Below are 26,545 nucleotides of genomic sequence, written 5' to 3' on the forward strand. Positions count from 1 at the left end.
AGTTCCTCATTGTAATGTCATTTACAACGTGCTCAATGAGTTGACATAGCTTTTCTTAAATTACCAGCTTTAAGAGGCGTTTGAGTGTTTTCCAATAGTTTGACAAGGTCTTCCCACTGGTGCTGGATTGCCATGAATTTAGAGCCGTGTCCTGCAGTGCTCTGACGCCGTCTCCGCTGCTGCCGCATCCTCGCTTCACTGTGATGTTCTGCAACTCGTTTGGGAAGTTTGCGTGCTAAGCTGGCAGAGGAACTAATCTGCCAAAGGGAATAGCTGTCTCTTGGACAGGCGCGCTGAAATGAAGTGTTGAGATTTGGCGATGCAGCAGTAGGATGGGAGGTGGCAGCCAACAGTTGGATTGTCTTAAACTGCCAAAGACCCTCAGTCAGGGAAGCACACACGCTTCTTTCATAAAGGTTGGCAGCCCCAGTCGGGCAATTTCTAAAGAAGAATTGCCATCAGTGAGGTATTCAGAAGAAAAATGACTGTGCAAAAAAGCAAAATTTCATCATACCATGGCGGGGACACTCAATTATAAACTTCTTTGCCTCTCTGTATTCGGAAAGAGCGGGGTTTCTGTGCGCTTGATTCATCACACTTGGCTTGAGAGAGAGCACAACATCTCCAGATATCGGAGAGGCTGATTTTGTGGTGCTTCAATGACGCTTTTATTCAGCTGCTACTCAATCGAGCTTTGTGTTCTCCTCGCTCCTAGAGATGGTAACTGCTGCCGCGGAGGCAGGGATGACGTGAAAATATGGACCATAAAAAATATTGGCAAATTGGTGTTTCTTAAAAATATGACCTGTGCTTAGAACAGCAGCAAAAATCTTTATTTGACTTTTAAATCATGGTACCTTATTGTCTTTTGATGTTTTTTTGGACCCTCTAAACAGAAGCATAATACACTGCAGCTTGCTGTGAGCTAGGGATTAAGGAGATGGCAAATCTAGAAACCTATGTTCAAACCAAAATCCCTTTTTGATAGGGTGTTATCGAGAGTGCAGCTGTTTGGTGGTGGTGCTGTGTGGAGGAACCGAGCTGGAGACCAAAGTAAATGTGGTAACAGAAAGGAAGGAGCAAAGAGCCTTGGCTGAGCTGCATGGCCATGCCATGAGCTGAAGGCTTTCTGCAACTCCCCCTCCCAACTTGTAGGTCTTGTCAGTGAAGGCTAGTGGGAAAGAGAGTTGAAGAGTAAGACACCAATATTCTGAAAACTGGCAGTGTTTTGTATGTCATGTGTTGATGCTGCATAGTCTTTTTTCTCAATTTCAGTTTGTTTTCGTCCAAATATATGCTGTTGCATCTGTTTACTTGGTGGTTGAGTGCTGGAAACATCCTTCTCCTCTTGACAGCCCACGGCTTTATACCCTCTCTAACTTGATTTGGAACTGGAGGGAGGGAGAGACTGTGTGCTTTGCAATGGGAACTTGGGTTTTGGACCCCCAAATTAACGATGAGATTGATGGAAAACACTATTGAAGTATCATGGAATTAAGAATGAGTTGGAAGGGGCCTTGCAGCCCATCCAGTTCCAGCCCCTTGTTGTGGGCAGGGACACCTCCCACTGGATCAGGTTGCTGAAAGCCTCATCCAGCCTGGCCTTGAACACCTCCAGGGACGGGATGGGCAGCGTGATCCAGTGGGAGATGTCCCTGCCTGTGGCAGGGGCGTTGGAACTAGATGATCTTAAAGGTCTCTTCCGACCCAAACTATTGTATGATTCTGTGGGGCAAAGAATGTTGATATGTGGTTAACGGTTTGTGGGGCAGCAACGTATTCTGATTGGGAGCAGCCCTCATAAAGAAATGGCTTGGGGAGAGGAAAAATCGTACGTACAGCTGCAGATGCTGCTTCAAAATCACTTGGATAGGAATGCACAGGGCAGTTTAATTAAAGGGAGAATGGAATTTCCCCAGCCTGTAGAGAAAAGGGTATGGGGAAATCTTTACTGGTGTTGCTGATCATCTGCTGGCTTGCAATGACACTTCTATTGCACGCTTACTGGAGGGTTTGCAGGCTGCTGTGTCTCTGGAAGGACAGTACTCGGTGTTCATCTCAGTTCACTTTGTGCTATTTTTACAGCTTTTTGCGTTCAAATGGCTCAGAATAACATGCTTGTCATTCACCTGTCAACTAGGAAATTTAACTCACTTCAGACTTCCTTCCCCTGGGAGAAGCTCTGATAGGAGGAATATCTTCAATTAGCCAAAAAATGTGGGCTGTCCCCTTCCCATGTGCTCTTAAAAGGCTGGTGTTTACAGAAGCTCCTCTGGTTCAAGATGACCTAGTTACGGGGGCTGCTGTGCAGCAGGTCAAGGTTGTGGAGGGAAGTTTTAGCGAAGGAGATGCTAGTCGAGTTTTGGAATATGGTGGGTGGACCTTAAAGAGTGGAAGGCTGGGGACACATGTGCCTGATACTGCAATCCTTTGACCAGATAAGAAGTGCATCGCATAGTTTCGGCCAACACATTCAAACACCCCCTGCTGTCGCTGCGGTGTGCTCTGGGCGGCCTCAGCAAAACTGCTGGAGCTCTGTGACGCCCCTGTGCCACCCACGTGGGTGAACAGCTTGGTGAACCTCCAGGTTCTGGGCTGGCATGCAGTGGGATGTACATAAAATAGTTTTGGGACCTTCAAGATTATCCAGTTCCAGCCCCTCTGCCATGGGCAGGGACATCTCCCACTGGATCAGGTTGCCCAAGGTCCCATCCAACCTGGCCTTGAACACCTCCAGGGATGGAGCAGCCACAAGTTCCCTTGGTAACCTGGGCCAGTGTCTCACCACTCTCAAAGTGAAGAAATTCCTCCTTATGTCTAGTCTAAATCTGCCCCTCTCCAGTTTAAAGCCATTGCCCCTCGTCCTATCACCACAAGCCTTTGTGAACAGTCCTTCCCCCAGCTTTCTTGTAGCCTCTTCAGGTACTGGAAGGTTGCTCTTAATGTCTTCTTGGAGTGTTTTCTTCTTCAGGCTGAACAACCCCAACTCTCTCGGCCTGTCCTCGTATGGGAGGTGCTCCAGTCCTCTGATCATCTTTATAGTCCTCCTCTGGACCTGTTCCAACAGCTCCGTGTCCTTCTTATGGAGAGGGATGTATAACTGTTATATGTTTATATCCGAGGTGTTCTGATTATATAGCTAGAAAAGGAACAGATGTCATTAGTGGTTTCCCAATTGGTTAGAACTGAACAAATATGAACTTCTTTTATTTTTTGATGGGTTACTGATCGCTGCTAGAGGTGGGTAGAAAGTTTCTGACAGAGAAAGATGAAGCCCAGTTCTGACAGTTGTGTTGTGTTCTCTCCCACCTCAGGTGGCCAACTTGGCCTGTTCCATCTCGAACAACGAAGAAGGTGTGAAATTGGTCCGCATGTCAGCCAGCCAGCTCGAAGCCCTGTGTCCTCAGGTAAGGAAGAACATAAGAACTTGGAACGTACCCTCGTAGCTGGGCAACTGGTCCTTCTTAGTACCTGGTCTGGCCTGTCCGTGGCTGGCTGTGAACTCCCTGCAGGAGGTGACTTCTCCTTGATACACGTAGGGAATGAAATGCAGTGCACACATCCAACTTAGAAACGTTAAAATACATGATGAATTAGTGACACAAATGGGTCCTTTTAACTAATGATTCCATTTCTTTTTGCTGGGGTGTTCTAATAACGTGCAAGACAGGAAACAGTGAAGCTTCTCTGGCTCACTGTGTGCATTCATGTTGCAGGAAGGTGTCTTGTGAAGGCGCTGCCACTGCTCCTGCGCGGGCTGTAAGAGGAATTACAGATACATTACTTTTTGCCTGAGTCAAATATAAATATGCAAAAAAAAATCTTGATAAAGTAGACTCAGAGGAAGCTGGCTGTACGTGAGGAGTTTGAACCTGGCTGAGACTACATTTTAATTAATAGGTTTTTAATGGAAACAAGGAAATTAAGTTCCTTTAAGCACTAGACCATCCTGTTCCGTTTTGACAGCCCTGATGTTTTAAAGGTCAACAACTTTATACTTGCATAGAAGCCCTGAAGACTGCAGTGCGCTGTCAGTTCTTGTAATTTACATTTTTAAAGCAATAGGAAACTCGTATCTAAAACATAGGAATAAGCTGGTGTCCGTAATGGGAAGCTAATGGAAGACACGTACTCAAAAAATGGGTCAAATGGCATTTTATGAAAATGAGGTGCATTGCCCTGATTGATGATTAACTGGAATTTGCTTGGGTTTTCCTGTATGTATTGGTCCTTTTAAAACCAGTCAAAAGGGAAAGAGAGGTGTTCACCTGTACCTGCCTCAGCCAGAGGGGAATTCTGAGGGAAGAGGTGAAGATGGTGTGAAGAGCAGGATGATTTTGCCTTGTCTGTTACTTCTAAGTTACAATGCTCTTAGAGGTAAAGGTAGGCATTCGGACATAAAACATTAAAGATTATCTAGCAGGCCTTTTATCATCCTAGGGTGGACTTGTGTGGTTCCTGGTCCTAGGTGAGACCCTGGGGCCAGTGCATCAACTGCGCTGACTGCGTAATTCTTTACCTTCCACATCTGGGGCAAGTGGTGTGTATGGCTTGTTAGAACCAAAGGTCAATTTTTACAGTTGGAGTAAAGCATGTGGAAGAGAAAGCTTTTAAAAATGCATCTTATCTGGTGTAAGGGCTGCTCTTTCCTAAAGTAACCAACTAGACTGGCTGTAATTCTTTTCTGTTATCTCCGTATTGGTGTCTAACACATGTTGTTCCAAAGCAGTGCTGATGTTTATGAAAATAATCATCTTAAAGTTAGGTTTTCTTTGAATCTAAATGTTTTTGGTAGTTGTCCAAATCTGTGGGGGTGTTTTCCCCTCCCCACTGCTGAATCTGTGTATTTCAAACTCTTCTATCTCTGCTTTTCCAACAACTGCTTGTTTGTATGAATGTTCTCCTTTATAAAATAAACACCGTGACATAATAAACACCATGAAATAATTAACAGCTGCGCTCACCAGTCAGCAAACTGCAGTCCCATCTACTGAAGTGCAGTTGTTAACCTTTGCCTTCAGGGATTATGGATAATACATTTAACAGGCATCGGAAGCTTTGATTATCTATAAATGGAGAAGGGTTTTGGCTTTGCAGAGGTCACATATCTGAACTCCACGCCTGCAGTTCAGATGTTCTGCTACACAGTCCTGCCTTAATTCCAGGGTCGTCACCAAGAGATTAGTAAATGACACTATTGCTGTTCATAGCACTTGGGAGAGTGTTTTTATATTACATTACATGTTCTCTGGTTGATTCGTTAATGCTCCAAGAGTATTTAAACATGTTGTGAATCCTGAGAGCTAATTAGGGACACTTGTCTCGACTGTTTTACTGGTGGCATCTGTGTTTTCTCCTAAAAAGCAGAAGTTTGTCTGATGCCAGTCTAAGCGATCCAGCACACTGTCGTCCTCCTTGACCACGTTATGGAACGGTCTCTATGCTGTTTAAATGCTTCTAGACATAAAGAACAGCATAGTGAGGGTTTGTTTCTTTTTTTAAGACAATTTAAGCTGCAGGAGCGGAGATTAAGATGAGATCTTGGGAAGAAATGTTTTGCTGTGAGGATGGGGAGGCCCTGGCCCAGGCTGCCCAGAGCCGTGGTGGCTGCCCCATCCCTGGAGGTGTTCAAGGCCAGGTTGGATGGGGCTTGGAGCCCCTGATCCAGTGGGAGGTGTCCCTGTCCATCGCAGGGGGTTGAAAAGAATGGGTTTTAAGGTCCCTTCCACCCCAAACCCTTCCATGATTCTATGAGTTATCTGTTTATTTTGCAATTTACTCCTGATGAGATTTGCAGCTGCTTCTTGAGTCCTTTAAGGTGACTGTGCTGAGCAAATATGTAAATTAGGCATAAAGTGCAGATTTAATCCAACATTTGCTGTGCTTTTTTTTTGTTGTGTTTTTTGCTGAGATGGTATTTTTCCAGGAAGATGCTGGATTCAGAATGAGTCAAGTCAATCAGTAATTACAATGGTCTCTGAAACTCAAGTGAATATATCAATATCACACAGAAATATGATGTATGAAATTTAATTCGCGGTATTGCTGTAGTTGAAAGGATGAAACTGAAATTTAATGTACTGAAGTAAGTCCCCAGGTAACCTCTTAAATAGCTTAGCTGAGTAGAGGCCATTCTGGGAGAAGGGAATTCCTGGTTAAAGAATTACTTCTGCAGAAATCAATCTGTGGAGTTAATTATGAAAGCTGTATCTCAAATAGCGCGGTTACTCTGTTCCTTGCCATAACTCACCTTTTTGAGGCAGCAGTGGGAGTGAGGAGCATGCACCCCTTCCTGCTGGTTAGGGACAACTTGGAAGTTTTGTCGGTGCAGTCGAGAAGTCTTCATTGCCAGCATCACCTACGGGTTCAGACTTTCTCAAGGTTGGAAATTGAATTCTTCTTCACTTGAAGAGTCTCTACGAAAGCAAACAATTAAATCCTTTAGCGTGGCTGTTACTGGAAATTGACTCTTCCCCAAGAGTAACAGCAGCCTTCCTCTTTGTGAGTCCCCAGCCAATTAATGCAGGAATTAATGTAATGTTGAAGAATTAACATGATATTCAGAGCTCCCTTTTGATGGTGCAGGAGGAACTGCTAGGAAGAGCTGTGCACGCTGCTGCCGGCTTGGTGGGCGACTTCTGTGAGATGGGGTCACAGGGCAGGCGTGAAGCAGTGGTAGGGCATCACTGGTGCTTTTCTTCACAAAAAAAATTGACTTACAAGCCTGCCTGAATTCTTTGGTTTTGAGGATACACATTGCTGTAAGACATCAACATGAAACCCCTTTGTCTAGCATCTGGCAGGAGTTATCTGCAGTCCTGTAGCTTCTTGCCTTGCCAGGTGGTGGGAGAAACAGGCCTTTCTGTGGGCAGTTAAGGTCATAGAATCGTAGAATGTCTTGAGGTGGAAGGGACCCACAAGGATCACCAAGTCCAACCGCTGTCCCTGTACAGGACAATCCCAGCACTCATGCCGTGGGGCTGACGGTGTTGGCCAAATGCTTCTGGGATGTTGTCAGGCTCGGCACTGTGAATGCTTCCCTGGGAGCTGTTCCAGGGCTCCACCACTGTGGAGGGAAGAACCTTCTCCTAATGTTCAACCTAACCCTCCCCTGGCATCTTCCTGCCATTCCCTTGGGTCCTGTTATTGGTCACCAGAGAGAAGAGCTTAGTGCCTGCTCCTCCTCTTCCCCTTGTGAGGAAGCAGTAAACTGCCATGAGGTCTCCCCTTGGTCTCCTCTTCTCCAGGCTGAAAGTCCTCCATCACATTACATGTTTTAAATAAAATGCTTAAGATCTCTTTCATAATGGAAGTGGAAAAGTACTGCTGTGAAACGCTTGGAATGGTTGCCGGTGCCTCTGTTTGCCTAGCAGAGTGCGAGGGGGAAGTTTTCTTTGCCTTCTTACTAAACACAGAGCTTGCCAACAGTAAATTAGTGAAAGATTTTGTTTATCTCTACTCGAAAACCTGGATCCTTACTCACAACTCTGACTTCTGAGTTCTGTTTCCAAGAAGTACGAGCTTTGGGAGCCTGCGAAAGCTGTTTTGTAACAGCATTTTGAATTAAAGATGTCTGAGAGGAGAACTTAACCATAGGAGTGTTTCTGATCATACAAGCTGTAGGTGTTTAGAAAGCGAGAGTGAAAATGCCCCAGTGCAGCTCTTGAAAGGGAAGAACATCGCTCCAGCCTTTTGATGTGACAGTCTGCTGTCACTTGCAGCTGCGTTTACTGGCTATGTGTTGACTTTCTCATTCTTTAGAGTATCTGTGAAGTTCATCTCTAGACTTCTCACCAAATTGCAGTTAGACTGGGGGTTTTAGAAAAATAACTGTGGATTAGAATTTCCCTCAGGATGGGTGTTTGTTGGCAAAAGCTGGAGCACGCTGCCCTGATCGTCCCCTGGGAAGTGGGTTGCAGGAACGGCGTAGGCGGGTGTCCAGAGGAGGCCACAAAGTTGGTGGAGGGAAAGTCATATGAGGAGAGGTTGAAGTCACTCTGTGTGTTCAGCCTGGAGAAGAGGAAACTGAGGGGAGATCTCGTCGTGGGCTACAGCGTCCTCACAAGGGGTGGAGGAAGAGCAAGCGCTGAGCTCTTCTCTTGGTGACCACTGTTAGGACCCAAGGGAATGGCAGGAAGATGCCAGGGGAGGGTTAGGTTGGACATTAGGAGAAGGTTCTTCCCCCAGAGGGTGGTGGAGCCCTGGAAAAACTCCCAGGGAAGCAGTCACAGTGCCGAGCCTGACAATATTCCGGAAGCATTTGGCTAACGCCATCAGCCACGTGGTGTGAATGTTGGGATTGTCCTGTGCAGGGACAGGAGTTGGACTTGGTGATCCTTGTGGGTCCCTTCCAACTCAGGACATTCTGTGATTCTATGACTTGCACCTCCCTGGTGTGGACATGCAGGACCTGTTCTCCCATCTGTGAGGCAGAGCTCACTCTGAGCTGATGCTGTTTGCCTTTCTCACATAGTTCACCCTCTTTAGATGCCTTGGAAGAGCTCCAGGCAGTGGCTTTGTCCCTCCACGCTTCCTCCCTACCTGCCTTAGCACAGACAGCGTGTTCAGCATAGCTTGTCGTCCCTCCATAGTCAAGTCAGTGTTGCCCATTAAACAGACTGCTGATAATTCTTGGATTAAATTACATTTTTTTTTATAAAAACATATTGGCTCTTCTCATATTAACATCTTGCTTTAATAATTACTTTTCCACGTACTTACATTCTGGTTTTGAAAAGCCTAGAAAGCAATTTGCTGCCTATAGGTTTCTGATGAGGCAGATGGTTACATATGCTGAACACACCTACTGACACAGGCAGACAAAATACCGAAGCATACGGAATCCCATGTAGAGGTTCCAAATGGCACAAAAACAGTTGTTTAAGAGTTGCAGCATCTTAGAGAAACAAAAAAAATCCCTCCAACCCAGCCTCTCAGATCAACCAAAGCCAAACATGACCTGAAGGCTTTCTCTCTTCCTCGAGTCCCCAGTTACTGCTAGTTCCCTGGTGGCTTTTGCAGAGGGAGATAACTTCATTTCTCTTGCAGTAAAGACATAATGTTGAACAATTGTCCCTTTTTTCTTCCCTCTGAAAGACTGACAAGATTTTTTGAATGTACTAACAAGCAGCTCTGTCTCCAGATTTTAATTATAGGTGATTGAAGCATTTTATTGGCATTGAATAGAAATACTTGTATGAAAAACCTTAGCGTATGGCTGGCAGTTTTGTGTCACGCAGGCTTGCTAGGAAGCAGAGCCAGCACAGGACAGGAGTGGCCATCAAAGAGGCAGAAACTTGAGCCGTGACTGGTGCATACAAAGAAGGAAAGGTAGGAGAAAGGGATTCAGTTCTTTAGAAGGAGGTGGGTGAAAGTGTAAGGACCCTGCGTTCTCATCGCAGGTGCAGTGTGATCTGTGGAAAGCAGTAACAGCTTCTGGAAGAGACACCGAGTCCCTGAAAGCCCCAAAGGTTCATCTCTTTAGTCACAGAATCATGGAATGGTTTGAGTTGGAAGGGACCTTAAAGATCATTCAGTTCCAACCCCTCTGCCATAGGCAGGGACACCTCCCACTGGATCAGGCTGCCCAAGGCCCATCTAACCTGGCCTTCAACACCTCCAGGGATGGAGCAGCCACAGCTTCCCTGGGCAACCTGGGCCAGGGCCTCCCCACCCTCATTGTGAAGAAATTCCTCCTTATGGCCAGTCTAAATCTGTTCAGTTTTTCAGTTTATCCCCATTGCCCCTCATCCTATCACCACAAGCCTTTGTGAACAGTCCCTCCTCAGCTTTCTTGTAGCCCCTTCAGGTACTGAAAGGTTGCTATAAGGTCTCCTTGGAGCCTTCTCTTCTCCGGGCTGAACAAGCCCAACTCTCTCAGCCTGTTTTCATAGCAGAGCTGCTCCAGCCCTCGGATCATCTTTGTAGCCCTCTGGGCCTGTTCCAGCAGCTCCATCTCCTTCTTATGCTGATGATTCCAGAACTGGTCACAGTACTTCAGATGAGGTCAATGAAATGCAAAATGAAACAACACAAATGGCACTCAAACAAATGGCACCAAAATCGCTGCAGTTTTTCCTTTGCCTAGTATGATAATATCAGTCCTCAGCTCTGAATGGAAATGCTTTTTCCATATGTGGAGAAGTTGTTAGGATAATTATCTATACACAGTAAATACTTTGTCATTAGTTTGTGCTAAACAGGAGGAGATCATAGTATCAGTGGAAGTGTGTATCTGTGGGTCACTGTAGTGCGGTAGCAGCAGCAGTAAATATCTCTGCAGAGACACCCGCAGTCGCTCTCTGCGTAACTTGGAGGAAAGGAAAGTGCTCAAAGTACCTTTTATACATTAGAACAAAGTATCGGAAATCAAAGCAAACTTTTTCTTCCGCTTTTGGTGCATCAGCCTCTGTACACTTGCTGGTCACTGCCATTATCGCTAGAGAAAGTGCAAAACAATCTTCTGTATGTCTTGCTTCCGGGCATTTCTGCTCATCACAGTCTGCAAAGTGCTTTTTGCTGTATTGAAGTGCGTAGAGGCTTAGCACGCGGAGACATGTGGATGCGAACCTGGGGTTGGATGTATCTGGAAGCGACTGAAATGTCCTGCTTACAAACCTTCTTTCTACTCAGAGCAAAATGCAATTAGGAGCAGCGGAGGAGATAGGAGGAGGGTGAACACTGGAGGTAACTTTGGCATCTGGCATATGTGAAACTAAATAGTGAGCAGCTTCTCCCAGACTGACAATAAGTGAGTTGTGCTTTCTTTAATACAGACAAACATGTCTGAGCAAGGGGAGTCCTGGCTGGGCTCAGCTCGGGGGGCAGCTTGGGGGTAAGGCCATGAATTGACTTGTTGAACTGAGAATCATGCTTTTCCTTCTACCTTACAAGCAGCCCTCCATATCATAAAATCGTTAAGGTTGGAAAAGCCCTCTAAGCTCATCCAGTCCAACCATCAGCCCAACCCTTCCACTGAACCATGTCCCAGAGTGCTACGTCCACAGGCTTTGAACCCTTCCAGGGATGGAGACTCAACCCCTGCCCTTTGCAGCCTCTGTTAGGGCTTCACCACTCTCTCAGTAAAGAAATTTTCCGTAATATCCAACCTGAACCTCCCCTGGCACAACCTGATGCCAAATGTAGCGTGGGAGCGCTCTGTGAGGCAGCAATAGAACAGAGCAAATAAGGAGCCCTGCATGGGCTTTCACCAGTGTTGGCAGGGTCAATAAGGGGCTTCTTCCCACTCAGCCTTGCACGGAGCTTGTTCCAAAAGGCAAAGCTCACATCACTGCTTCTACCCCTGCTCACTCTCGGATCTTCTTCCCAAAGCAAATGTGATCCTGCTGTCAGCTTTAGAAAGCTCCCTCTCACCCACTCCAGAATAAAATCGATTTTCACATCCCAGCTGGGGCTTGGTTCCCTCCGCTGAGATGGTGCTTGGTTTATTAGCTTTTTTAATTTTTACAAAGGCAAAGTATCCTGGATTTGAAGGTCTCAGAGTTGCTTTCCAACTCATTACCCAAATGCCTCAAGAAAGCTGGTACATGAAGATCTTTATTTAAAAACAAAAAAAACAAGCGAGTTACTTAGGAACAGCAGATATTTTTGGTTGTAAAGAAAAGGTGTGTAATGAGAGGGGAAAGAACTGGGTGTTGGTTTTAGAGATTTTGAAACTGAAAAAACCCTTCTTGTGGCACAGTAGCATCCTTAAACTGATTTCCTGTAGGAAACAGGGCAAAGTTAAAGCAGCTGCAGAAAGAACAGTTTGCTCTAAAGAGCAAAAAGTCCCCATCGAACAGAGTGAGGCAAGAAATAACAAGTGCAGAGCTGCACGGCTTACAGACCTTGTCTGCACTGAGGCAGGAGGGGTTGCAATGCAGAATAAAGAGGTAAGAGTTTTCTTCTCCCAAGTGATGTTTCTTCCTTTGGCTGTGCCAACCAACTGTTGAGAGCTCTTCTCTGTAGGAACACCACCACGTATAAGAGCTTTCGTCTAGCCTCTATCATTCTTTCAGATGGGGTGCTATAAACACGAGGCTGGACATTGTCCTCAATTAAGCCTAAAAGAGTTAATTCTAGCTATCCCATTGGCTTTAATTTACCTGAAAGTGTATTTAAGGTTAAGGTGTTCTCTGTCCTGGAATAGCTGTGCTTTTTATGAGAGCTTCTAGGGAAAGTGGGTTCACTCGCTTCTCAGAGTCCAGCCCTGCAAAGGTATAAATCTATCAATTCAATGTGCCATCTTTGGTTTCAGTAGGGAAAAAAAAAACAAACACGTTCTTCCCATGAGAGATGGGAGGAGAGCATTTGAGGTACAGATTGAGACATCAGTTGCAAGTCTTTTGAACCCTGGGCCTCGCTGATCTTGGGGTGTGCATTGCCAAGCCCTGGCTGCTGCCACGGGAATCACAGAAGCACTAGGTTGAAAAAGACCCACAGGACCATCGAGTCCCACCATTCCTATCAAGGGAAGCTGTGAGGTGGAGCAGAGCGACTCCAAGTAACTCGCTGGAACCATGTTATCGAGCGCTGGGCTGACTTGAACACCGCAATTGCTACATGAAACAAAGCACTGATAAAAATAGTGTGTTTTCTTGCCATGCTTCATTTCCTTCTGGATAGTCTCAAAATGTCCTTGTTTGATTCTTCCCTTTGTACAACTTCAGTGAGTCATTGTGATCACAGGGCTCTGGCAGCATTTTAAAAAGCCGTGAAATACAGAATATTTCCCTGAAATTGCCAAGTGTTTTACATGGAAGCGGCTGAATTTCAGGTAGTCTGGCCATGTTCTTCTTCTTTTTTGAGTTATATTTATCTCTGTCTCCTTCCTGTAAGAGTTACTCATATTTTACATTAATTGCTCAATGCTTCATGGCTTTTTGGAGAAGCCATAATGTGCTTTAATCAGTCCCTTCCCCTTCCCCCAAAGCATTCATTTTTAGATGATAAAGGAATTCCAGTCCTACTCCATTCACAGGCTGTTTAAGATCCAGTATCCCTATCCTTCTGTCTGAGCATCTGCTGGAGAATAGACCGGTGGCTTAGTGCTGGATACCAGGCTTGATGTAAGAGCACATTCACTCCAACAGCTCATTTGCAGGACTCTGCCAGTAATCCCTGGGACATTACCCCAGGCAAGGGTGTGGGACACGTCCAGGAAAACACTGCTTAAATGCTAAGCTGTACGTATTGGGCAGAGAGAAGGGTCTGATCACCTTGGCTAAACTGTAATGTCAGAACCCCTTTGCACATGAAGGCAGAGTATGTGCTAAAAACCAGGCTGCTGGGCTGCATCTGCTGTCTCAAGTTTCTTCCCATACCTGTATGGGTTTCCTAAGCTGCAGTTTTGTCTGAAACTCGGTACCCTTGGGTTTCCCACCAGGCTGTCCTCTCCAGCACTGCTGGCAGCTTTCCATAGACGAGGCACGTCTGCTTCTAAGCGAGATCTTAAGCACTAGTTCTGCTTGGCCATGTTTTTCAAATGTGTTTGCCTCGGCCATGTGGTTTTGCTGTTGAGATGTACAAAAAAATGTCCCCTGTTCAGTTGGCCAAGCTGCCTGTTGGGATGGCGATAGTGCAGCTGGTGCCTCTTACATCTGGATTTGGTGGTGATGCCCTGTTTGAGCATCTTGAGTGCTTGCGGAGCCTCTGTCTGTGACAGCTCTCCTGTTACGTGTGAAGAGTTGCTTAACGTGGGCATCTGAGGTTGGACTTGTGCTGTTGACAGAGATTAATGTCCAGACAGCTGCTGCTGTCCAGAGATACATCACGCAGGTACAGGGGCCATATGTTCCCTTGGCATTAATTCTGACCTGTCTCAGTGCGTAAAGGATGTTTTCTTATCTGATACTAGCCAAGGCAGCTGGGAGAGAGCAGGAGAAGATGCCCTGACCCTTGGTATCACCATCTTCTCTGTCTCAGCAGCAGGATAAAAGCTGAGAGCAGATTGCTGGAGCTGTGTCTGTTTTACCCTTTTTGATTCCAGGACATTTGTTATTTAGATTCACCATAAACCTTTGGATCCCTAAATTTTGATTGATGGGTAGATATTTCATCACATCAATCAGACCAATTCAAGAAGTGGTGTCAACTAGACTTCAGAAGCAGGACTCTTGGGCAGAGGAGGCTACTCCCTTTCTAAAACCTTTATTTCTGTTTGAGTTTAAGTTTTCAAGCATCACATTCTTGGGTGTTGCAAGGCTTTTTGCTGGGCTTTCAGGACTTGAGAACCACGATCTCCATGGGTAGCAGAGCAGCACACACCGTGGCTGATGGCAGGTCCCTCTCTGAAGGGATGTCCCCATTACCGCAGTTGCTGGACACAGCAGGTCAGGCTTCAGCATGGCGTTTGAGGAAGGGGAAGCAGCAGATGACCCCACATTCTTCACAAAGGATGGAGCACAGTCGTTATTGACAGGGTTCAAAGGCATGTTTCATCCCTATGGGTCTCCTGAATGGAGTGCAGCTCATGCAATGCATTTCTCGTATTGTCTCCATTATCAAACCCATTGAGCTTAGTTTGATTTGTGATCCAGACTTGCAGTCTCCATCTCCAGAGGCAGGATGGAAGCGTGGAGAGCAGCGAAGCTTTGCTGTAGATTTTTCTCAGCCAGTGCTCATTTCTAGCGTCCCTTGGTGATTCAGCCTCCTTTTCCTGCCTGTTTCATTCAGGGCCATCGTGATATGTTTGACATCACCATCATCTCCTTGCTCAGTGAGTTATATCGGTTTTTAAATGCTCTGTGACACTTTTAAATGAAGCAGGTAGAGAAAGGAGGTTTTAGCAAACCAGGAACATCTGGTGTTTGCATGTTGTGTTCGGCAGCTTTGTGAGATTAATGTGTTCCTAAAATAGAGAAGAAAAATTACACATTGAACTTAAAAGTTCATTAGCTCTGACCCTCAGGTGCTTGAAAACAAGGTTTGGATTGTCGTGTCAGTCTGACTGCGGCTGGTGCCTCTCAGCTGGCTTGTTTCCAGGTCGCTGTGCTGGAGCACAATGCAGCAGGAGCAGGAGCCGTCTTGTGAGGTTCCTTCCTTCCCACACCTGAAGAGGCTTCTTTGGTCACTTAACGGACCAATTGGTTGGCATAACGTAAACTTCGTTACTTAGCAGTGAGCATAGCGTTTCTTTTGCTTAGAGAAAGAAAGATCTGGAGTAAATTGCAGTCTTAGGGGTTGAAGAAAATTAGTAGGGGAGTGTTGAGGAGGAGCATCAAATGGAATCTGCTCTTGCTCTTCCCTGGCTAGCCTGGCTCTTCCACAGCCACAACAGACGTCGTAAGGTACCATAACAATTGTAAAGCCTTAAGAAAAGGAAGAAAAATAAAAAATTTATCTCTAATTTTGTATTTGCATGTTCATTCTGCCTCAGACTGCATAAAGTTAATCCTTTTTTGACCTTTTTTTCTCAGGTTCTGGTGAGTAGCTTAGGAAATGCAGCCTCTGGTGTACTAAATGTCATCCTGTCTAAAATATTTAACAGCACAACCTGCACTCATTTCTGCAACACCTTTTTAATATGAGCTGTTAAGTAAAGGTGAAGCTAGCTCTTGTGAACGCTTGCCAAGTGGTTTTGCTTGTAATAACTAACCATAATAAATGTGTAAGCAGGTACAAGTTGGATGCGAGAGCAAGAGAATAAACACTTTTGTGTTTAAACATGAAGTTCCTGACAACTTATTAAATTTGCTTTGTTTGCTGTTCATTGCGTAAACATATGGAAACTAATTGTTTCGTTAAGTGGATGTTTTAAAAACCCAGAGGTGTTTTACAGGTCATTAATGCTGCACTGGCTCTGGCTGCTAAACCTCAAAGCAAGCTGGCTCAAGAAAACATGGATCTCTTCAAAGAGCAGTGGGAGAGGCAAGTCCGCGTGCTGACAGATGCTGTCGATGACATCACTTCCATTGATGACTTCCTGGCTGTGTCAGGTAATTGGGTTCTACCTCAGAAACTGAGCTTATTCCTGGAAACGGGTGGTTTCTCCACGTGCTCTGAGGTCTTCTTGGGATTATAGAAGGGATGGTGTTGGTACGCTTCATCGTCTTCTGCCAAGCGAGGCGTGAAGATAAAGCAGGAGCTCTTGGCACAAGGAGAAGAGGTATTTTTATGGTGTGAAAACAGTGATAATTTAGTTCAGCAGGTACTCCAGGAACCTGTCATTGCACTAACGGCGCGTGCATGCATAAATGTATATATTTACATGTCAGTAGGCAGATCAGCTTAAACATAGTGAAAGACACTCATGTCTCAAGGTTTTGAATCGCTAGCTGAACTGCAATGAGTTACCATCGAGGTGTTGTAGACAAACCTCACTGGTAACACTGGGGGAAAGAGAACAGGTTTATGTGCCAGTTATGAACTAGCAAAAAAGACCATCTCTCAGTTCACCTCTTATGTAAACAGCAGTGAATATCAGCCATGGTTGTACATGGTAATTAACATAAAACCGTGACTGCAGACAATGTTCTGTTAATATTTTTAATCATGTCAGCTTCAGTAAAGTTTTGAAAGCTTTAAAAATATTTGATAATTGCAATAGATTATTAATTCCATTTGGCAGAGTGCTTGCCCAGGTGGTTTGTTTTATCAGCAAAGACCCACTAGTAGCTGCTGTAACCTAGAAATAACAGGGTGTTTTTATTCTCGTGTCTTCATATTCTGCTCTAATCAGAGGACACAGTGACATAACCAAGTGAATTGTGCATGCAGCAGCATTCATAAACTGACGATAATTTTCCTGATGCCAACAGACTTGGGCATCTCAAGTGACTTAAAAACCCCAGCTGTAAGGAGAGATTTCACAGTAGGTATGTGGCATCAGAAGTGACCAGGTGAACAAACCTAGGAAATGTAGGTGCAAACTTGCAGGCCTAAATTAAGCACCTCCCCTGTGAGCACCTCCTGTACGAGGACAGGCTGAGAGAGTTGGGGTTGTTCGGCCTGGAGAAGAGAAGGCTGTAGGGAGACCTTAGAGCAGCTTCCAGTCCTGAAAGGGACTCCAAGAAAGCTGGGGAGGGGCTCTTGATCAGGGAGAGCAGGGAGAGGATGATGAGGGATGATTTTCAGCTGCAAGAGGGCAGATTGAGATGAGATCTTCGGAAGAAACGTTTTCCTGTGAGGATGGGGAGGCCCTGGCCCAGGTTGCCCAGGGGAGTTGTGGCTGCCCCATCCCTGGAGGTGTTGAAGGCCGGGTTGGATGGGGCTTGGAGCAACCTGATGCAGTGGGAGGTGTCCCTGCCCATAGCACAGGAGTGGAACTGGATGAGTTTTGAGGTTCCTTCCAACCCAAATCATTCCGTGATTCTATGATTAAAAGACTATCTTTTATTGGTTTTTTTAATACAAAAAAAAGAAAGAAAGAAAAACCAAACCAGCCCCCCCCCCGCCCCCAGCAAATGATCGTTTCTACAGTGAGTCACCTGCATTATCATGTGTTGTATTGTGGCTCCCTGGGTACTGAATAAAAATCTTTGCGGTGAGTTAGCACAACCTTGTGCGGCAATCGAATGCCCTAGTTCTGGGTATCTGTCTGTGTGCTTGTCGTCCCAGCAGTGGCTGCAATCACACAGCTGTGAGGAGCCTATTTCTGGGGATGTATATTTAGAGAGAATCGTTAGCTGAAGTTCACGGCTCCACTTGGAGTTTGCCCACAAGTGCATGGAACGGTTTAAAGAGACAAAGCTGTTGGTTGGTGCAAACGTGGGCTGCCCAAAGCTGCTGAGCTGTAACTCGCTCACAGGGCTGGCTCGGTGTGACCCATGTAGGTCAGATGAGGAGATGGGTGCTCTGCTTTGGAGGGGCAGGTTATGGGGCTGGGCCAGTGGTGGGTTGATCTGGAGGGTTCCAAGGGCTTGTAACAAGCGGGGAATGGTGCTTTTCTGGGGTGGTGACAGAGTTCACCTCGAGTACCTGGTTGCCACCCAAAATGATGACATTTGGGACTGCTCCAGATGTTCAAGTGCATTCAGCAGTTCTTTGTGTGTACTTCTTTATCAAAGAGGTATTAGAAAAGTATTAAAACAATAAATGAGGGTCAACAAGTCCAAGCGCAAGGTCCTACACCTGGGTTGGGGCAATCCGCAGTTTCAGTGCAGGGTGGGGAATGATGTGATTGAGAGCAGCCGTGAGGAGAAGGACTGGAGGGTGCTGGTTGATAAGTGCAGTGAGCGCTCACAGCCCAGAGGGCCAACCATGTCCTGGGCTGTATCAAAAGAAGCGTGGCCAGCACGTCGAAGGAGGTGATTCTGCCCCTGTATTCCTCTCTTGTGAGACCTCATCTGGAGTATTGTGTCCAATTCTGGAATCCTCAGCATAAGAAGGAGATGGAACTGTTGGAACGGGTCCAGAGGAGGCTACAAAGATGATTTGAGGGCTGGAGCTCCTTCCCTATGAGGACAGGCTGAGAGTGTTGGGGTTGTTCAGCCTGGAGAAGAGAAAGCTCTGAGGAGACCTTAGAGTAACCTTCCAGAACCTGAAGGGGCTCCAAGAAAGCTGGGGAGGGGCTGTTCATGAAGGCTTGTAGTGATAAGACTAAGGGCAGTGGGGATAAACCGGAGAGTGATGAGGCAGCGGAACAGGTTGCCCAGAGCAGTGGTGGCTGCCCCATCCCTGGAAGGGTTCAAGGCCAGGTTGGATGGGGCTTGGAGCCCCTGATCCAGTGGGAGGTGTCCCTGCCCATGGCAGGGGGATTGGAACTGGATGTTCGTTAAGGTCCCTTCCAACCCAAACTATTCCATGATTCTGTTGTTCTAAATATTGCTTTAAGTATTGTTTGAACTTGGATAAATCTTGTCCATATCAATGTCACAACTCCAGTTCTCTGCTAGAAGTATATAGATCTCCTTGGACAAAATTGTGCTGGGTGTAATTTATAGCAGATTCCGTTTGGGATTATTCGGGTGTTTGCACAGTAAGGTTCGTATGAGCTGCTAACTGGGATGTAAGCAGATTAAAAAATGTTCTTGTGGGTGTAGATGTGTGTGTGTCTGTATATATGTGTGGATGGGGGTGGATGTATATATAGATATATCAAATACCACATTCCTGGAGTGTGTCGTGCTGTCCTGCGTGACATACAGGCTTCGTTGTTTAGCTCATGCTACAGAACTGTATTAAATACACACAGGTAAAGTGTTGAAAGAGTTGTTGGGTTTAGGTGACAGCAGAATATTGTACAAGAATAAGGATACTGAAGTACACAATGTGGCAGGTAAGCTTGGAGGTTACAATGTTGTATGAAGGGCAGGGGTGAGAAAAGGGCCTATTGGGGAAGGACAGCGATCTGGCTGTGGCTGATTTTCAGTGCCAGGGAGGAGTCCCAGAGCCTAAAGAGCTTTCCTGTGCATTCCCAAGAATGAGAGGTTTGCAGCTCAGGGAGCTGCACCATCAGAGATGGTGAATTCACAGCTGAACTGTGTTCTGGGTGCAACACCTCCTTGGTCTTTGCAGTGTCACATCTTTGCTCCGTTTGATGCCCCTGGTTGTACTAGAAGATGGTGAAGAGTATTTTTCCTTACTCGCTTTCTTTGTGCTGTTTGTAAATGTGCAGACTTCTGTCATACACTGAGTCACTCAGCTCTTTCTTGACTGCAGAGTCCTTGCCTGCTTTATTATTCCGCTTTTCAAAGCTCTTCTGTGCCTTCCATAATTCTCATCCCTCTTGTCAGTAGTGCCTTCCCTGAGCACTCTGGGTGTGTTTGTGTGCCCACTATCTCTGTTCTTTAGAACAGTTGCTGATAGCGCTGTGTAATTGTCAAATTCAATGTTCTGAAATTACCTGGATCTCCTTTGAAACCCTCTAAAAAAATCATCCCATTTGCTGCCTCTGTTCCTCCGCTGCTGACAGGGGTTTACGCAAGAGACTGCCCATCACAGCAGAGCTATTTCGTCTTAAGAGCTTCCAGATGAATATTGCCTGAGCCCCATGATTGTCCTCTTCATTACAAGACGAACACTGCATTTACAAGTGTAGGAACACTCAAGTATTTGTTCCACAGCCACATCTACTGGCACTGCTGCTTGACCTGGTTCCTCCGGGCTCTGATGGCAAGAGAGGGTCTAGCACAGAGAGTTGCTCCAAGGCCTTCCACAGCGACACAGAGGAGAAGCAGAGCTGTGTTGATGCATCTGAGGCTTTGTCTCCTGGCTGTTGCTCTCTGGTTTTGATCTTCTGTAGCCCCCAGACTCCCTCGCAGACTTTTTAGGATGTTTGGAAAAGGATTTCTTAATCCCTTTTAGCGGGGAGGCGGGTGGAGGTGGAAGGTGTTCGGTGGGGGTGGATCAAGGATTGACAGTCGTGGGCGACTTTTAATTCTATTAGCTTTTCACAGTTCTGTGTATTTCCTTGTTGGCTCTGAAAATCCTTTTTATTGGAAAGATGTCTTTCCTCTTACCCTCTCATCTTGTTTCCAAACTGCACCATTTCTTCCCCTTAGCTGTTTCGGTAGGAGGAGATCCCTTTGCTGTGTTACATTCCATGTTATCTTCTATCTCTGAGCGATCTTTCTCCAGCTCAGCAGCGGGAAGGCTGTTAGCTTTGATGCAGGGAGGCGTTACCGCGTCCCCGAAGGTGCTGGCAGTGAATGCATCAGCATTCCCTGGGCTCTGCCACCCCGGCCTCAGCAGATGGCATTTGGTGCCAGACACTTGTGCTCCGCGTGCCTGGAGGACAGGTAGCAGTGTGTGTATGGATGAGCGCACAGAACGGTGTCAAATCCGATCTGTTATCACCCACCGGAGAGCATAACCAGAGCCGATGCTCCTGACAGCCCCGTACCTGCCCGGGGCCCCTCGCACGCTGCTCGGTGAGGGATTAGCTTTCCAAAGAAACATCTTTCTGGCAACTTCACACCTGCAAAAGATATTTAATGATCAGCAGGCATTTAAATATTCATCCTCATTTTGTCCATGACTTCTGTTAAAGTTCATATAATCCAAAGAGGCTTTTAAATGGTCTGTGGCTTAATTTATTCATTAAGGAATTCAGGTGATAAACAGTCTGTGTTTTGGCCTGACGCCAACGCTTTTTTTTTTTCACTGTTGCGACTTGCAGGGCTGTCTGTCTCTTGCTTTAAACACCGAGACTGCGTGCTCCTCGTGTGGCTCTGGTACCTCGGCTGCCTGCTCGCTGACTTGTCAAATCACTAATGAACCTGGTCGTGTCTCTCTTAGGGCCACCTTCTGCCCTCAGCTGAACTTGTTCAGGCTGTGTTGCTTCAGAGATATTTCACAAGCGTGTTTTTTGTCCAGGTTGCTTACGGAAGTCTCACAATATTGCACCTGGCTCTGCTAATTGTACGTAAATCAAGCGTAACACTCGCAGCAGCAATCCTTTCAGTTTATACAAATCCTCTATCAGTCAACTCGATGTGCTTCTTGTCTCTGCAAACTCTTGCAAAATGGCTCTTTTACTACCTGCACAGGGAATAAAAGCCACTTCAGTGGCACGACTTGGCAGCCCGGCATGATTAAGTCAATGGTAAGTAATGCTGGCAACTATTTTAAGTGACAGAGCAGAAACATTTCCAAGTTGGTTCATTACCAAGCTGCCCAAATGCTGATGTTGGATGACAATGTCAAAGTGCTAGTGCTGATGTGTTAAGGAGATCTCAAACAGAGTTTGAAAGACCTTTTGGGTAGGTTTCCCCAAATGAGGATCCCAACCTCTTTAGGTACCTTCAGAAATCTCTTAGGGGGTTTTACTTGTTTTGGGATTTTTGGACTTGAGTGAGTCCAGAGGAGGCCACGGAGACTATCTGAGGGCTGGAGCACCTCCTATATGAGGACAGGCTGAGAGAGTTGAGGTTGTTCAGTGTGGAGAAGAGAAGCTTCAAGTAATGAAAGGGGCTCTGGGAAAGCTGGGGAGGGACTCTTGATCAGGGAGTGCAAGGACAGGACTAAGAGGAATGGTTTTCAACCGAAAGAGGGGAGATTGAGATGAGATCTCAGGAAGAAATTGAGGGTGGGAAGGCCCTGGCCTAGGTTACCCATCCCTGCCCCATCCCTGGAGATGTTCCAGTCCAGGTTGGATGGGGCTTGGAGCAACCTGATCCAGTGGGAGGTGTCCCTGCCCATGGCAGGGGGTGGAACTGGATGGGTTTTTAAGTCCCTTCCAACTCAAACCATTTCATGGTTCTATAAAATATCTCTGTATAAAGAAGAATATGGATATTCTCAAAGTAAATGACAAACAGAGGTCGTGCGTTTATTTTTTGTTTTCTTATGAGGCGATGATTGCTCTGTCACAGGGACGCTTTCTGCATAAATCGCTACGTATGTTTTGTGTCTTAAATTTGAGTGGAGGACTGACAGTTTAATATCCTCTGATGGTACGTGTGTGGTTGTAGGAAAACACTATGGAGGAGGCTAGAAACATGCAACAAGGGCCCCAGGTCTATTAACACGCTGAGCGGCTTAGGTGTGGTGCCAGGGAGGGTGCCTCATCACCCCACACATGTGGAATGACAGGGGAGTGGCGTGCGGGTGTTTGGAATAAGGGCTTTGGCAGTCTGGGGGAAGAATAGGGAAAGAAACACATTAGGGGAGAGCTCAGCTTTCCTCGTGGTAAAATTGAGTGTGAACGGGGCCAAGAAGTGTGGATGCCAGTAGGTGAATGGACTGATGGGGTTTTCGACACCTGGTTGGGAAGGTCGGCTCTTAGGTGGTCACAGCAAGCTTAAAAATTAATGTGTTACAGCATCTCGCCGAGGTTTACCGAGCAGGTTACAAACAGAGACTTTATAATGCTGATGACTGCAGCAGAAAAGAAGATATTACCATCTAAGTCCTCCTTCTTTTCCCACCAGAGAATCATATTTTAGAAGATGTAAACAAATGTGTCATTGCTCTCCAAGAAAAAGATGTTGATGGCTTAGACCGCACAGCTGGTGCGATTCGAGGACGTGCTGCTAGAGTCATTCACGTTGTCACTTCTGAAATGGATAACTACGAGCCTGGAGTCTACACTGAGAAGGTGTTGGAAGCGACAAAGTTACTGTCCAACACAGGTAAGAGTTGATTACTCCCAAGATCCCTGGATTCCTGTTGCTTACGAGCACACAGGCAAGTGGACAGCGATGGCCCTGTGTGATCTATTACAGACTCCATTTACATGCTGTAAAGGAGATGAGTAGGAGCAATTTGCAGAGCTGTTGCAAGATGAGAAATGTCATTTTGCTGTGTTGACTGGCTTAAATCTCAGCAGTGCACAAGATCTCCCTGAATGTGCTTGCTGCCACCCACTGAGCTGTAGAGACCGAAACACCAGGGAATGAGTCCCAGGCAGCGAGTCAGGGCTTGGAAGTTGTGCTGGTCACCTTGCAATGTTGAACCAGGCTCTGTCAGCGGTCAGGACCCAGAAAGAAGATTTCTGCTACATTGGCCCAGTAGAATAAGTGTGAGGTAGTGATTTAGGGTACGTTTTGTAGAATATAAGTGTTGAAGAGGCATTGTAGGTTGTAGTCCCCCACCCCTAAACAATAAATGAGGATGTTTTCCTATGAACTAGCTGGTAACATCCATATAGGGTAAGGAATGACTTCCAGTTGCTTTAATGAGTCCTGTGCCAACTATTAGTTGTTGGTTTTGCTTTAATTACAACTTTGAAGAATGAAGGGTGACCCTGAAGAAAGGAACAGACTGTAAACGGTTCTGTGCTGTTCTTCCTGGGGTGCAGTGAGTCACTGAAGCACAGCAGCACAACCTGCCCTCTTCCAGTGCCTTCTCAAACTTTGCCTTTGTGGTGGTAATACTGGGGGTTTCCCTCAAGAAAATGATGTACAGGGAATATGAAACAGATGCTTAGTATTTTATCCTATAAATTCTAACTGCTTTCCCAGGTGTTTGCTCCTTGTCCATGAGGATGATGTGATAACCTTTTCACTCTGAATGCTTGGATGCTTTGATACATAATTCCCTTTTCACTGTCTAGAGGATAAAAAACAAATAGCAGTGTAAACAGAAATAAGTGGATATAAGACTCAAGCTACAGTATCGATGTCCTTCTATCACAAATGGTTTGAATTTAAGTGGAGCCGCTGCAGGGTGATAGTTAAGAGCAAAGCAGAAGATGGCATTGGGGTGGGGACTGATGGATTTTCTGTTCTGAATTCAGTTATGCCACGGTTTACTGAGCAAGTTGAAGCCGCTGTGGAAGCGTTGAGTTCAGACCCTGCTCAGCCAATGGATGAAAATGAATTCATCGATGCTTCACGACTGGTGTATGACGGAATCCGAGATATCAGGAAAGCTGTACTGATGATCCGGGTGAGCGCAACTTACTTAAAGAGCTTTCTGGCTTTCCTCTCCCTTACCCCCCCCTCTGTTGAACTGACACACTTTGGTTCTATTGAGAGCAGCCAGCATAAAATTTTAGTTTAGCTCATCTTAACATTCTGAGTCGTAAAAACTGCTAATCACTGCGAGGAATGCTTCAGAAGTACATTTTGACTCAAATTCATTAAACAGCTGTGAGCATCAATGATAGCCGGAGTTGTGATGCTAAATACCCTTCACGCATCTTTTGTAACATCATGTTAATGCCTTGCTCGTTAATGTGCTAAAATCAGTGACCTTTGATATAACAACAGCAAATGGATTCCTAACTATAGATGCTTTTTGATGGTTTGAGAGCTTAGAAATAAAACCTAATGGCTCTTTATTAAAGAAATTTTGAGAATGAATGTTAGCTAGTCAACAACAGGTTTAGGTGAGTTCATTCTGTAGTTCCTAGAGCATGTAATTCGTTAATTGGCTAACTTCGGTAAACAGGGACCAGTTCGTACGGCTTTGTCTCTCCTGTGTGTGCGTTTCAGGTGCAGGGAATGTGAGTTGGAAGCCCTAATTGCTAGTAGGTTGGGCAGCATTTGGCTGGTGGGAGGTGTGCAGGGCAGACGCAGAAGGGCTCCTGCAGTGGATGGAAGCAATGCAGAAAAGAAAATTCTGGTTGAGGCTGACCTAAGGGCATATTTCTTGGATCTTAGCATGGTAAAAACGGGTAGGAGCCAGAGATAGCAAAACCAAATGTAGGGGTTCCATTTCTTTTTTCCCTTTATACCTCTGACTCAAACATGAAGGCTGTGCAGAGAAACTGCCTTCACCTCTCAGAATGCTGACTGTGGCATTCATCGAATCATGGAATGGTTTGAGTTGGAAGGATCCTCAAAAAGTTCATCCGGTTCCAACCCCCTGCGATGGGCAGGGACACCTCCCACTGGATCAGGGGCTCCAAGCCCCATCCAACCTGGCCTTGAACCCCTCCAGGGATGGGGCAGCCACCACTGCTCTGGGCAACCTGGGCCAGGGCCTTCCCACCCTCACAGCAAAACGTTTCTGCCTAAAGAAGAAGTTTTGGTGATAAGGAAACTGAGGACATACAGCTCCAGAATACACATGATGAAAGTAACTATTGCAATATTGTCTTCTATGTTTGCTGCTTAAAGCAAAGAATGGGATGGAAAATGAGAAGAAAAGCTGACAACCACATATGTGCTCTCCATATAGTGCTTTTCAAACTTCAGCTCAGGATTTATAGACAACCAACATTAGATGAAGATATCAGCACTTTCCTGCTATGCAGACAAACTAATTAGATTCACCCCCTGCTGAAGCCCTTGTTATTCAGGACATGAAAGCACGGCTGCCACTTCCACGTCGTCAGTAATTAGCCGAGCTGGCGATGCCAGGAATCCTGACGTTTCCCCTTGTGCCGCGTCTCTGATGTCAGGGTGCCACGGCTTTATTGCAGCTGCCAGGAGCTAACGGCAGCTCCCTAGTGACGCGCTGGCGACCTATAAAGAAGTTAAAATGTTCATATTCTTTGTCCAAAGGGCTCTAAGCTCTGGAATGTATTTAGGATGACAGAGGTGTCCAAAAGGAGACACCAGGCCACCGCTTCTCCAGGGCATTGTCTCAAACTGGACTGCACTAACTGCGCTGGCAGGAGGATGCTGCTGAGCTCGGCTGGGGCAAACAAGCTGCCTCAGTTGAAACTCTGTGCGGTGACAACTTGTTCTTTACAGGAACCAGAAGGAAAAGTCATGCAAACACCTAATTTTTGTGTTTATGCAGTGGATTTTCAAAACTTAAACCTTACTGTAGGTGATTGAAGTAATGCTCTGTCCTCCCTGCTTCCCAGTCACTCCCAGCACCCCCAGAGTAGTTCTTGCTGGATTAAAAGGCAGAATTCCCCTTTATATAGCCCAGGGTCCTTGGGCTTTGGGGTGGATGGGAAGAGAAGGGAACTTCGGAATCATCAAGAGTTGCTAAAGACACAGCAGAACTGTTTTCTTTAGGTTTTTAAATCTTAATAGACTGAGCTGCTCATGCTGATTTTGTGTATTCTCTGTTCTTCAGTGCATGGAGGGGAGGTGGTGGCTGAAATACCCTCGGTCTTGATTGCCAGCAGACTCGCCTTTACTTTTTGGCAACTGCTTTGCCTGTCCATCTTTATTTTAACTGTATCACAAGATATTGGAAAGCAATTTTATACTATTCAAATTGTAGGAAAGAAATAGGAAGAACAGAGACTTTATTTGCATCT

The 26,545-nt window shown here is 45.9% G+C and overlaps 1 protein-coding gene across 1 annotated transcript in view; it reads left to right on the top strand.

The window, feature by feature from the left end:
- CTNNA1 (catenin alpha 1) overlaps positions 1-26,545 on the top strand; it is a 125,508-nt gene that overhangs the window by 85,300 nt on the left and 13,663 nt on the right. The window contains exons 10-13 of the mRNA XM_069869624.1: positions 3,315-3,407; positions 15,779-15,935; positions 22,812-23,012; positions 24,119-24,270. Coding sequence (XP_069725725.1) covers positions 3,315-3,407; positions 15,779-15,935; positions 22,812-23,012; positions 24,119-24,270 — 603 coding nt within the window. The remainder of the gene's footprint in view (positions 1-3,314; positions 3,408-15,778; positions 15,936-22,811; positions 23,013-24,118; positions 24,271-26,545) is intronic.

The sequence above is a fragment of the Phaenicophaeus curvirostris genome, chromosome 15 (genome assembly GCF_032191515.1).
Source record: "Phaenicophaeus curvirostris isolate KB17595 chromosome 15, BPBGC_Pcur_1.0, whole genome shotgun sequence".
Taxonomy (NCBI): domain Eukaryota; kingdom Metazoa; phylum Chordata; class Aves; order Cuculiformes; family Cuculidae; genus Phaenicophaeus; species Phaenicophaeus curvirostris.